The sequence below is a fragment of the Sciurus vulgaris genome (genome assembly GCF_902686455.1).
Source record: "Sciurus vulgaris genome assembly, chromosome: 6".
Taxonomy (NCBI): Eukaryota; Metazoa; Chordata; class Mammalia; order Rodentia; family Sciuridae; genus Sciurus; species Sciurus vulgaris.
In genome coordinates, this window is record NC_136466.1 from 36,211,921 (window position 1) to 36,226,508 (window position 14,588).

General features: G+C 38.4%; 1 protein-coding gene across 1 annotated transcript; it reads right to left on the reverse strand.

Moving 5' to 3' along the window:
• Window positions 1-5,422: 5,422 nt before the first annotated feature.
• Window positions 5,423-6,358, reverse strand: LOC306664746 (olfactory receptor 2Y1B-like; the record flags this gene model as incomplete). Its single annotated transcript, XM_079145792.1, has 1 exon — window positions 5,423-6,358. One exon carries the CDS (start codon window positions 6,356-6,358, stop codon window positions 5,423-5,425), a length of 936 nt encoding a protein of 311 aa, XP_079001918.1.
• Between the last annotated feature and the right edge of the window lie 8,230 nt (window positions 6,359-14,588).

Sequence of the window (14,588 nt, forward strand, 5' to 3'; positions counted from 1 at the left end):
CAATGAACTTCCTTGAGAGCTACACAAAGCTCCTAACATTGCACTTTGCAACTATGGAAAGCTACATAGGATTTCCTAGTTTCTGTAACTTTCCTGAATACAAAGAATAATGGTTGCACAGTCTTTAATCTGATAATGAGACATATATAAATAAAGATTGCTGGTGTAACTCTTTAGACCTGCATCTCTATCAGTGAGCAGGCTCCCCCTGATGCCAGATTAATCTTCAAGATCTGTGTCTGTGAATCTTTATTTTCCAATCCCCCTTTGCCCCTCGCTGGATCTGAGAGTTTGGTTGCACTGGTCGCAACATGAAATGAATCCCACAGGCTCATATGTTGAGGGCTTTGTCCCCAAGTCTGCAATGTTCAGAGGTGGGGCTTCTGTGAAGTAATGGGATCATGAGGTGCTAAACTCATCAATGGATTAATCCATTAGTAGATTAATAATTTGATGGCATTATTTGGATCTGGTAGAAGCTGTAATAGGTGGGGCCTAGTTGGAAGAAATAGGTCACTGGGGGTGTGCCCTGAAAGGGAATATTACATACCTTGGCCCCTTACTCCCTGTCTCTGCTTCCTGGCTTCCTAGAGGTGAGCAGCTTTCTTGTATATTGCTCTTCAGCTTTCTTGTGAATTATGTTTCTGCCTTGCCACAGTCTGAAAAGCAATGGAACCCATTTATCATAGACTAAAATCTCTGAAAGTGTGAGTCAAATAAACCTTTCTCCCATAAGCTGTTATTGTCAGGTATTTTGTCACAGTGACAAAAAACTGGACTAATACCCCTGATATTCAGGAAATATCTCCTTCACCATTCACAAATTGTGTCCATTGTTCCTGTACACATTCGCTACTTGTAAATGTATCCATAAACTACATAAAAAAACCTGAAGATTTTGCTTTCCACACAATCTCTTTTCTCTTAAGTCTTCCTTATTTTTTTAAATAGACAAGTCTCCATTTTTAAGTCCTGTTTGCACCATAATTCTTGCTGAAAACTTCATTTAGAAGGACAAATGGCAGTGAGTTTTAAATGGCAGCCATTTGGGGTCTAAAGGACAAAGGAGACAGGTGCTAAAATGTTAATATTTCAGTCCACCCAGGGAAGTCACCTCTGACTTACTCTCTCTGCTGATAACTGAAGGGAAATTGAGAATCACTCATTGATGCTGAAATGACTAAGTGGATCCATGATCCTGGATGGTCAATTAATCACTGCCATGGATGGGAAGGTCTTGAGAGGCCACAGGGGTGCAGGTCCCCACAGCAATGGCATCTGCCTCCTACAGCACCTGAATTGCAAAAGCTAGAGCTGAGTGTGCCCAATTCTACTATAGGCCTCTAAAACTTGCTTGACCATGGGATATAATCCCTTTAATATAATTGAGGAGCTGTATTTACTGCATGACACATGAAAGTATAACACATTAACCACAAAATAATTTTATTACATTCTATCCTATTTATTCAGATAATCCTCTTTTACCCCTTAGGTAAATATATATACAAGAATTACTTAGACTTGATATAAAAGATACAGGTGAAACTAATTTGTTCAGATTATTTTTTACTACCTCCAGCTAAAGGCAAGTGAAAACATGGGTTCTCATGGAGTGGATAGGCAGATGGGATATGGAATATGACAGACCAGGTTCAAATCCTGACTTTCTATTTAAGGCCTGGGTGAGTTAAAACAAGTCACATAAAAAATCAACTAACCATCAGTTCTTGATCAGTAAAAATACTGGACAGTGGGAGTGTGACAATGTAGTATATTCTGTAGCATTTTTTTTTTAAATCTTTTAATTTTTTACAGACAGCATTTTGATTCATTGTACAAAATGGGGTACATTATTTCATTTCTGTGGTTGTACACGATGTAGATTCATACCATTCATGTAATCATACATGTACATAGGGTAATGATGTCTGTCTCATTCCACCATTTTTCATACCCCCCTCCCTCTCATTTCCTTCTACATAATCTAAGGTTCTACCATTCTTCTCTCACTCCCCCCCAACCCCCATTATATATCATTCTCCAGTTATCAGGGAAAACATTCAGCCTTTGGTTTTGGGGACTTGGCTTATTTCACTTAGCATGATATTCTCCAGTTCCATCCATTTATTTGCAAATGCCATAATATTATTCTTCTTTATGGCTGAACAATATTCCATTGTGTATATATACCAGAGTTTCTTTATCCATTCATCTGTTGAAGGGCATCTAGGTTGGTTCCACAATCTAGCTATTATGAACTGAGCTGCTATAAACATTGATGTGGTTGTGTTGCTGTAGTTTGCTGATTTTAAATCTTTTGGGTATAAACCGAGGAGTAGGATAACTGGGTCAAAAGCTGGGTCCATTCCAAGTTTTCTGAGGATTCTCAATACTGCTTTCCAAAGTGGCTGCACCAATTTGGAACACCACCAGCAATGTAAAAGTGTGCCTTTCCCTCCACATCCATGCCAACATCTATTATTGTTCTTGATAATAGCCATTCTAAGAATGGGAGAAAATCTTTTCCACACGCACTTCAAATAGAGCACTTATCTCCAAAATTTATAAAGAACTTACAAAACTTTACACCAAAAATACAAAGAACCCAATCAATAAATGGGCCAAGGAACTGGACAGACACTTTACAGAAGAAAACACACAGGCAATTAATAAATATATGAAAAAGTGCTCAACATCTGTAATAATTAGAGAAACACAAATTAAAACAACTCTAAGCTTTTATCTTACTCCAATTTGAATGGCTATTATCAAGAACACAAACAATAATAGATATTACTGTAGCATGGTTTTTGATCAATAGTAAGGATTTGAGAAATGGAAGCTATTATTATAGCACACATTAACTTTGGGCAAAGAAATTAAAAATACCTCATCTGATAATAGAATATATAATTAAAAGAGTCTAGAACCCTGGCCAGAAAAAAACAAAAAATAATTGTGACATATAGTAAGCCCACATTTGATTTTCCTTTCAACTACCACCCTTTTCAAACCCATTCTTCCCTATTAACTCCCAGAGGATCATGGTAGTGCATGCCTCTAATCCAAGATACTAGGAAAACTGAGGCAGGAAAGGCAAGTTTGAGGCCAGCCTAGGCAACTTAAAAAGACCCTAAATCAATCAAGCCAACAAACAAAACAAAACAAAAACTTAAGGAAAAAACTCAGCATCAGAAAAAGAGAATTGGCAGAGTACAAGAGTAAGGGTTGGATTTTGGGTTACGGAATGTATCTCAGCTTCATATTTGCTGTGTGAACTTGGATAAGTTGCTTTAACTCTTCAAGACTCAGTTCAATTATGAATAAGTGGGGAATATAACAAAACTGACTTTTATGGTGCTGTTGTAAGATTAATGATATTATATACAGTTTTTAAAGAATAAACATATATTATACAGTTTTTAAAGAATAAACAAACATTAGTGATGTTTATTGACACTGAAGAAGATTCACTCAATGTGAAACTTACTGATACTGTAAAAGATTATTTGCAAGGATTTGTGTTCTATGTGAGACCATCATTAAAGTATATGAAATAAATGACAATGGTGGAATTTTAAGAATCCACAGCCTTCACTTTGGCCTAGTGCCACTTGAACTTCCCATGTCTCCCTACCACAGTGTTGCTGACAGCTTGGTCCTTGTCCCGGATACCAATTCAATAACAAGGACATGGTTTTAAGTAAAAGAAAAAAGAAGTTTTGTTGCTCTGCTAGCAAAGGAGAAACACAGGGGACTCCTGTCCCAGAGGCTGTGATTTTGCCCATCAAGGAGAACAGAGGGGTTTTAAAGAAGTTATTGGTTTCTGGTAAATCCTGTAGGGACACCGTGATTCACTTGTTAATTTGGGAGACAGCCATTTCTTAGATATGGCACCACACCTGAAGTCTGAATTACTTGGTTCCTCTGATGACTGTATGTTCAAAGACAGAAAACTCAGGCCTAGGATAGGAAAAAGTTAATCCTGTTTCCCCTGAGGTTAGGGATGGGGAGAGGGAGAAGAGGAAAAGAAAACATATCCATTTTAAAATAAGCCTGTGTTAGAGCAGCAAGGGCTACAAAGCATGAAGTGGACCACTGTTACAACAGGAGCTTCTCTCTTTTGTTCTTTCTTCTTTTGTACATTATTTCTTCATGGTAATACAGGTGTTGAAAATAAGGTTCAAGACCTGTTCCCCCTGGTGTTGAAGACTTTACCCTGGAGAAATGCTGAGGCAAGTGCAAAAAGTTTTATTTAAAGGATAGAACATATATGTACAGAGGGACAGAGGCCTCTCCACAGAGGAGGGGATTCAAGTTATTGCCCCAGGGAGGGGGGGTGTCCTCCCACTTTTATACATTTTAGGTTTCCTTACCTCTCATGCTCCCTCCTCCTCTTATCCAAAAGGGGGGCCAAAGGGTGGGAAAGGAACATACCAGGAAGGTACAGGCAGGAAGGGAACATCCCAGAGGGCATTCATCAACACCTCCTCGCAGAGGGGAACAATTCCCTGGAGGCAGGTAACCTTGGCAACAGGTTAGAGGAGGGAGATGTGATCTGGAGGTATTAGCATTTTATTTCCTCTTGAATCAGCCCCATATTCCTGACCCAATCATTTATTACCTACACTGACTGTCCTTTTGCCCCTGGCCTTGACGTGACTGATTGATTATATGCTCACATTTTCTCTATTCTCTTGTCTCTCGCCTGGAAATATTTTCTTCATGACACCATGTAGCATGATTAACACACTTTGGTGCAAGTAATAAGATTTTCATTTTTTCCTTTTTTAGTGCTGCCCTACATATCTTGCCTTTTTCTTTGCATAGGTAAATGACACTCACATATGAAACTACGTGCTCAGAGTAAGGCCTCTGAGCATGATCTTGGTATTTGCTCCAAGTGACAGCAACCACTAGAAGACTAGAAGAGTAACTATTGTTTGAGAAGGTAGAAATAGGTCTGAGTTATGTGGGAGTGGTCAGGGTCACGATTTATTAAAACAAACAAACAAACAAACAAACAAACTAGGGGCGAACTTATGTCCTTCCCATTTAGGCACCTTGGGAGTAACTGACAACATTTAGAAAAGGTGTTGCCACGTTGAATTAGTCTTCCCTGTCTCTCATAAATACATAGAATCCATCCCTATTCTCCACATATGGCAAAATATACCTTCTTCTCAAGCTCATTCTTGTGGAAAGTTGTGATACAAAAGAAGACTTATTCCCTCCTGCACAATAATCATAAAAAAATTGAATTAGAGATTCTCACTTCCAACTTCCCAAGAAGGAATATACTAAAATTCTGAGGACTCAGTAGGGCTGTTGTCTAGTGGTCAACTGCCTCCAAAGAAAAGATTAGGTTTCAGGAAATGTGAATTATCATAGAAAATGTTATTTGACTTTGTTTCCCCTCCTACACTGAGTTTCTGCTTCTCCCCAATACCTTCCACAGAACCCCCTTCATGTCCTTGTTCCTTAGGGTATAGATCAGAGGATTGAGCATGGGGGTAATTATAGTATAAAAAAGGGCGACAAACTTTCCCTCACTTTCGGAGTAGCTGCCTGTAGGTTGGAGGTATGTGTACATGGCTGAGCCATAAAAAAGGCAAACCACCAGGAGGTGGGAGCCACATGTCCCAAAAGCCTTTCTGCGTCCAGCCATTGACTTGATCCTCAGAACTGCCTGAGCAATGTGTGCATAGGAGCCTAGAATCAGGGCTGCAGGAAAGGCTAAGATTATGGCTCGGGCCACAAACATCTTGGCCTCTGTGCCTCCTGTATTCTCACAAGCCAACTTCAGTAATACAGGCATCTCACAGAAGAAGTGATTCAACTGATTACTGCAGAGAGGCATGGCCATCATGAGCCCAGTCTGAATCAGAGAGTTCATGAGGCCTCCCACCCAGGAGGTGATAGCCAATGCCTGGCAGAGATGAGGGTGCATAAGGGTTGTGTAGTGGAGTGGACGACACACTGCAGCATAGCGGTCGAAGGCCATCACAACCAGGAGCACACACTCAGTAGAGCCCAGAGCAAGAGATATGAAAAGCTGGGCCACACACCCTCCATAGCTGATGGTCCTGTCCAGTCCAGAAAGATTGATCAGCAGCTGGGGCACAGTGCTGGTGGTATAGCAGAGGTCCAGGAAGGAGAGGTGGCAGAGGAAGAAGTACATGGGTGTGTGCAGTCGAGAATCCATTTGGGAGACAGCGATGATGGTGGTGTTGCCAAAGAGGGTTAGGGAGTAGAAAATTGAAATAAAAGCAAAAAGAAAGAGTTCCAATTGAGGCCAGTCTGAGAAGCCCACCAAAATGAAGCCCTCTTCAGTACTGGTATTCTTACTTCTCATAGCCTTTTACCTGCCCAAACAACAGAAAAGAATTGATGCTTCCTATGAAGAAATTGTACTAAAACCTATTTACACTATTCCCTAAGTGTTCCTAAATCATTTTACTTTACATTTTGCTATTTAGTTCAGTTCCATCCAGTCTTCTATTCTTACTCTTCTCCTAGTGTGGAGATCCCTGGGTTGGGAATGATGGCCCTTTGTGTGAGTCCTATTCCTACTGCCTGTTTGTTCCATGATTTGTTTCTTCCTTGTGTGAACCTACAGATGATGGATTGCCTTCCCCACAGCACTGAGACAAGAATCCAATGCATTCATGTAAAAATTGCTTTTAAAAATCTAATTTGTTGCTGGGAATGTAGCTCAGTGGTAAAGCACTTCCCTAGGATGCACAGGCTCTTGGTTTGATCCTCAGTTACCACAAAAGAAAAAAAAAAATAAAAATCTAAAGTGTAAAAATGTAACATTAGTTTTCTGTGTTATTCTCTTTGTCATTTTCTTGGTCCATTGGGTAGGGTATTCCAGTGGGCTGATATTCAGGACTAACCAGGCTGAGATCAAAACTTTGGCCTCTGGTGCTCTTCTGCTTTCTTCTGCTTGGAGAACAGCTTCATTGCACCAATCCTGGAAGCCCTGCTCATGATCAGCTACCATCTGTCACAAAGGACCAGGAAGAGTACAGATGCATTCTTTTAGGGGGAAAATAATTCATACCAAATATGTTCCTTATGTCTTTGGCACATCCCTCACATTTTTATCCCACTGATAAATCCATCCTTTAACTCCTGGGAAGAGTTGTTCTCTCCTCTCTAGTCCAATCTTTGCAGTTTCTCTCTAGTACTTGTCACACCCACTTGACATCTTTTACAAGTGTGTATCCCACTCCAAGCTGTGTGGAGAACACAGTGAGTTTAAAAGTACTCATATCCTCCCTTAGGGGTAAATTAATGTTACTCTCCTTCATGATATACACTAGATGTTAAGGAACTTTTGCTGAGTGAAAAACTGGACTCTCCCTTCACATCTAATGAAAATCCATTTTGTCTAGGGACCCAGAGAATTAATGGTCGACATACTTTAATGAATTATGGCAGTGGGATATGCATACAATTGCTTTTTTATCTGAAAAATTGGTATTTCTTAAGGTTAAAAATCTAAATACCATATAAAAAAATTCATCAGAAATAAAAAATGAAAAATAAAAAAACATTAATAGAAGCCTAGCCTGTGATCAGTATGAGCAGTTTTTGACAAATTAACACGTTCTTCTCTTAAGTCTGGTGTACTGAAAGATCATCAACAGTCCTTCAGTGTTGGATGACGATTCCAGTAAAGTGTTTAGGTGCCATGATTGGTGCCCTTGTGGAAAAGATGGAGAAAATGCAAATTTTGAAGATTAATATACATGTACTATGACCAATACACCTCAGATGGTTTTTGGATGAACACCTTAGTAGAGTACATTACCTTAGTATAGTACATTAACTGTAGTCAAATAACCTACATATTAACTTTATTACTTCCCTTGTCATCTGTTCTGCAAATTCAGTTCTGTGAGTCCCAGATCACTTAACTTTAAAAAAGCAAAGCAGGGGGCTGAGTTTGTGGCTCAGTGTGTTCGACTGGCATATGTGAGGCACTGGGTTCAATCCTCAGCACCACATATAAATAAATGAATAAAATAAAGGTCTATCAACATCTAAAAAAATATTAAAAAGAAAAAGCAAAGCAAAAACAAAACCTTATTTCACAAGATTTTGATTTTGATTAAATGATTTCATACATTCTAAACTGACAAAAATAAGTGTTTAAGCTTTAAACACTTGTCTGTCTTTGCTAATAATCTTTAAATACCACCCAACTGGGCATGCTTAATTTATTTATCATTGTATCACCATTCCCTATACAATGACTGGGGAATAAAAGGCTCTTATTACAGATCATTGAATGAACTAGTAAATAAGTTCCACACCTTGGCACTATTCCTGGGATACATAAATGTCCCAGAAATATTTGTTTTCTGTGCATCAAGAAAGAATCTGCACTTTTTCCCATTTAGTTGCACAAGGATTTTAACCATTTCTGCTTCATATTTCTATCAATGATATTTATAGTAACATAAAGATATGCTTAAATGGATGATTGCATGAAAAATGATGGAATTATAATCCAAAAGGATTTCAGCATAAGAAAGCAAGGAGTCATAAAGCAATAAATGTATACCATAGTAGATAAGTTAATGTTGAGCAGGGAAAATTGAACTTAGCTTCAAAATTTCTGTTGAACAGTTTACAGTGTAGGGAACCACAGTTTAAAGTTTGATAGTCATTTATTTAAAAAATAGAAAATAAAATTACCTGGCAGTACTGACAAAACTTTAGTGTAAGCCAGCAGTACTTCTGAAATTTACCAAATTAAAGATCAGACTAGATGAAAATCTTGACACATAACCTTCATCATTCTAGGATCTAAAGACTGTTTCCTCACAGATCTTTGCACCATCTGGTATTACTCCCCTATACAGAATCTCAAAACAAGAACTTGTTTAATGAAACTCTTGCCTCATTTCTTCACCTATAGTTTTTTGCTTCTTTATTTCCTTCCATCTCTTGGCTCCTATTTTTATCTTTATGGGAATTTCTGTGTTTGATTCCTTGATCCATCATATCAACTATTTTCTTGGTAATGTCCTTAAGTTATATTCACTCTTGTTCATCCAATTCTGGAAATTTTTTTTTAATCTATAGTCTCCATGACTAACATCAGATCCATGAATTGACATATCTTTTTCAGGTTTGTAGTTTTAGAGCTAATTATAATGACTAGCACATGAAAGTGTTCAATATGTTCCTGAACCTGCAGGCGCCCCTGTGCACTAGTTCTTTTACAGGTCCTTAGAAAACCTTTTGCAATTTCAGCCTTATTTATAAACTTTGTTGTGGAGGTATACCTATTTCTTTGGAATCTGTATCATGTTGATTTTCTTCTGCCTGAACAAGAGCCTATTTTTTGGAGGATGTGTACTACTTTCTAATCTCTAGAGTCTTTCTCAGAATGGGCTGATGTGCAGAACTACAGCATCCATATCCACCTTAAGTGTTCCATTAAACTTCTGAGACTGATACTAGTGACTCTGTGTTCAGCATGACTCACCTTGCTCTCCTTGTATGGCCACACGTCTATTATTCAAGAACCAGTAGCTGCAGTGTGATTCTTTTTCAGTCCCTCATAGAGCATTTCTCATGAGATAGTCTCCCTGGAAATCTGGAGTTTTCTGTCTTTCATGAACAGTTGCCAGCTTCTTCACACACATGAATCCAATGATGGACTGCTGGTAGAATCCATACATTAATCCTGGTCCTACATTTCATAACTCAGGAAGGGCTTGACCCTAGAGGGTGGGGAACACTCATTAGAGGAGCACACAAAATAAACAAAAACCTCCCAACTGACAGGCCTCCAAATGTTGAAGAAAAATAATTATGACCCGGACGTTTTACTTGCTTCCATATTCCTCACTTGAAGATGATAGCTTGAAAATAATCCATTTCCTTCCATCTTGCCCAAATCTTTCATCCCAGTTAAAAACAGAAATGGTGTTAGGCTAATAAAATGTTTCCTAATGACTCATGTTTGCATCCCAGTCATCACTGTATTCACGAATTTTCCTTCCGCAGCTTCACATTTAAATAAAATTATAGTACATAAGACTCTGCACTGATCAGTTAGAACAAGGAGTACTATGCAAGTTCTTGGTGGTAGACTTCTTTCTTGACAAAATAGAACCAAATAATTATTCAACCAATAGGACACTTATAAATCTTCTGTATGAGAAACAAGTGGTTTTTCTTGAGTTTTTAGACTAGCAAAAGGAATATTTAAAGACAAGCATGACACTTTTATTTGTGTTTAACCATGTCTTATGGGAAAAGTAGTGAATATGCTTTGTTCTTCTCAAAAGGCCAGAACTCAGAGCAACAGTGAAATTCACAAGAGGGCAGATTGTGGCTCAACATAAAGAAAAATTGAAAAAAGAGAAGCATGCTAAAAATAATCTTCCTGGAAAGGAAGTGATATACCTGTAACTTGAAAGTTTCCTGCTAATATTCAGAGGCTGAAAGTTGATCTTTTAGGATATTGTAAAAATGTTCCTGAATTATTTTAAAGATGTGGTGAGATGGTTCGGAGCATCCTACCTAACCCTGATCTATATTTTTCTAACCTTAAAGTATCTTTCTAAACTTTAATCCCTATTTCTAATCTCCTTGACACATGGAAAACATTTTGACATTTGCATATTTGGTTTTCTCTATTACAAAGGTCAGTGACCACCTGTGTTCAGCTCTCTGTGTTAGTGTCTCTGTATGTGTGCACATCCATGTGTCTCTGCATGTTCTCTATAAATAATAAACATCTCCATCAGAAATCCTGTTTAATTTTTTTCTTAATAGTGTTAGTACTACATCCTTCAGCCTAGTCCTCTAATTTAATATTATTGTTAGACTGTAATGGAACCAACCACATTAACGGAAGAAAGTTTAACTTCTATCTAAGCAAAAGAGGAAATTACACAAATTCCTTCCTTATCATCTTCACAGTTCAATCATGTATTCTTAAATATGAATTTAAATTTACTTCCCCCATTGTGTCTGCTTATGTAGTTTTCTTATTAGTTCTTGGGAGACTAAACTAGCTATAAAACCTTAGTAGAAACAAAAGCATCCTTATACCAGTCTCCAAAACCATCTCCTACACAGACTCAATCATTCTGTGATATGAACCCTATCCCTTTCACACAATAGTCAACATTATTTTAAGTCAACACTCATATTTTACATAAAAACTTATTCTCCTTTATTTTATGCAGTTGCAGACAATGAGATGCAAGTGAGCACAGTTTTTCCTTTTGGACAAGCTGTGTATAGTTGGGTGGGTAGATAGGTGGATGAGTGATAGAAAACAGAAGACTATAAGAGTAAAAATATGTATTTTTGCCAGATTTTAACATTTCTTTGTCCTTCAACTGGGCAGCCAACAGAATGAAATTCAGGACCAATTGCCTAGTGGAATATTTCTTATTTTCTTTTTTCCTGTGAAACCAGAGTAGGCCACCCAGTCAGTACTCACCCAGACCTCCAGGAAAGAAAACTACTGAATTTACCATCCTCAATTCTATTGATTTCAAAGGTGATGTGACCCTGTTTGAGACTGTTGGCATCCAGAGATGTCTGAGTTAAACACATTCCTCTTTGTTCCTGATTTCATTTGTAAAGTGGAGGTCTTGGATCAGATGTTCTGTCCTGGAGAAGTCATGTCTACATATTGTTCCCCCTCAGCAGGGAACTTGTTGAGGCTCATAACCTAGAAGTTGGGTGCATCCTCACCAGCATGCCACCCCTGCTCAAGGTAACTAACTGAGACCAGCAAGGAGCTGGTGTACTATCAGACTACCTCTTGACTCTAAGACTTAAGACACTACTTCTGCCCTTGGGGCATTGCCAAGCCATTCTTTAGAGCGGTAGAGATAGAGTTGTTTACTAAGTGTGACCTTGGAGACCTTTGTGTCCCAATGTGGCAATTATAATCAACTTACTGGTTCAAGATCTGCCTTGGAGTCCTCAATTCTATTTCCCATATCTGCCCAAACCAAAGTAGTCTATTTGGTTTCCTCAGAACATGTTCTTGCTTCACTCATGTGTCTCTGCAGCCTGGGATTCCTCCCACTTTCCTACTTCAGTCCCAATCCTACCAGTTCCTCACCAATCATACAAACTTCCATGACCCAATTGAAGCCATCATGCTCACAACACACTTAAAATCTTTTCCTTCTCTGGCATCTTTATATAATTCTCATATTCTCATTTATGTGTTTCATCAATCCAACAAAATGTTTCTTTCTTTAGTGACAAGTTCAATGCTCTCTATTTTTCTTTTCTACACAAGTTAATGCATCACATTTTCATACGTCTATTCTCATTTTCTCCACAATATACTTAAACAACTGTAAATTTCTCAACCTATTAAATAACTTATTGAACAATTGACTGATTTATACACTGTGGGAAATTTAAAAATTATCAAAATAATCTGTATCCACTTAAGGAATCGTAACATGATGAAGAGAAAGTAGCTCTGCTATTACAAACTTTCAGTTCTGGAAAGTTTTCTGGACCTGCTTCAGCCTCGTTGCTTCACTGGTAAGATGATGTTTATGTGACCTATCCTGTACCATTGCTTTGAGGATTTACACAGTGTATGTGAGATGCCTGGCATATGGTGGAGGTTCATTCATGGTAATTGTGTCACTGTAAAACAAACATCTGCCCAGGGCCTTCTTTTTGCCTGAAACAAATGAAGAAAATAAAATCTCTGATGTCAAAGAAGCTGTTATGATTTGGATAGGAGGTCTTCCAAAAGCTCCTGTGTTAAAGAAGGAATATTCAGAGATAAAAGGATTAGATTATGATAGCTAGTATCTAATAGGTCCATCCTAGTTTGAATGAACTAACTGTCTGGTAGCTGTAGGCAAGAGGGTCATGGCTGGCTGAGTTAGTCACTGGGAGTGTTCCCTAGAAGGGTTCATCTTCCTAGTCCAGCCCCCCTCCAACTGTCACTCTTCCTGACCACCTTGAACACAGCAACACTTCTCCATCATGTATGTCCTTCTGTCACGATGTTCTGCCTAACCTTGAGCCCAGTGCAAAGAAGTTGGCGGACAATGGAATAAAATCTCTGAAACCACGAGTGAAAAATATACTTTTTCTCCTCTGAATTATTCTTGTCATGTATTTTGGTTACAGTGACATAAATCTGACTCACACATAAGTGCACACAACTAATGAGAGATACTAGTAATGAGAGACAGACAACTCTTCAAATAATTGCAACCAAGAAGGTAAGCACAAAGTCGGTCCTTTCACTTAGGGAATTTAGAATATTTAAGGAAAACACTGAAAATATTGAAAACATAATCACCTTCCTGGATTTTACTTTGAACACAATTGATGAAAATGGCACAAAATGTTATGTATAATTATGAGAAAGAGTGTATTACTTTCCAAGAGCATGGGAAATGTTCTCTTTGAAAAACTCATGCATGAAAGAAAAATAAGAGCTAAACATTACAGCATGTATTCTGTGTCGGGCACTGTTCTGGAACAACTAAGTGTATGAGGATTTGCCCCCAGTGATATGAAACCAAAGAAAGATAGGCAAAGGTTGAAGATTGCATAGAGGGCAATTAATTGGGGGACACACTGACAGAAGTGTGATTCAGGGTGGCAGAAATACCAGTTGGATAACTCACTATTTGGGCCAGAAAGAGAAGCATATTTATGGGTTAGGACAAAAGTAATTTCATCCTGACTGAAATGAACCTGGTTTATCACAAGATAAATATTGAAGAGACAGGGGTATCCCTGGAACCAGGGTCCAGTTGTAAAGTCCTGCATATGACTCTGATGGTCTTATTTACTTATGATTTGCTAGGAAACTATGCAGGAAAACACAGCCACAGGGTTGCTCAGGAGGAATTGTGATGATTATGTCTCAAGTCTTGGCTTGTCTAGCTGAACCCACACAGGCACTGTTCTAAAACGTCTGCACATATTGACTCAATTAATCCTCATAATAACTCATGCAATAATTACCATTACTGTCAGAGGACAGTGGGGAGCTGAAGCTCCAAACCTTGTTTATTGTATTCCAACAAAAGAAAGTTTAAAGCTAGACACTAAAAACCATGTGAAGGAGCTTTATTATAGGAGAAACTAATGTAAAGGAAAGTTGAAAGTTAATTAAATCTCAAGCAGACAGCACTCTCAAGAGAGACAGAGAGTGAGTTATCTCCTAGTAGAAAATATCAAAGGAAACAATGCTGCTTTCAAGTTTATTACTGTTTGATGTTTACCTTGAGAACTGGGGTCCTTCTACACTAAACCAATCAGGTGTTCAACTCCTCCTTCACCTCAGGTGGTGGAGTTTTTGACCCCAATTGGTCCTCTCTGGAACTTCATGATGGCCAACCTATTTAGGGAGCTTCATCCACAAGTCAATTCTATGTTAATGAGGGTATCTGGGCCAGTGGTTGGTTAGAATTTACCTTAGTATGGCTGTATTACTAAAGAGACCTCCCTTCCAAGATGTATGGAAGCACCTATGTCATGAATCCTAAATGTTCCCTGACCTCATGGATCCTATCAAGAGTTAGTCCCATTAATTCTTTATTATGTAT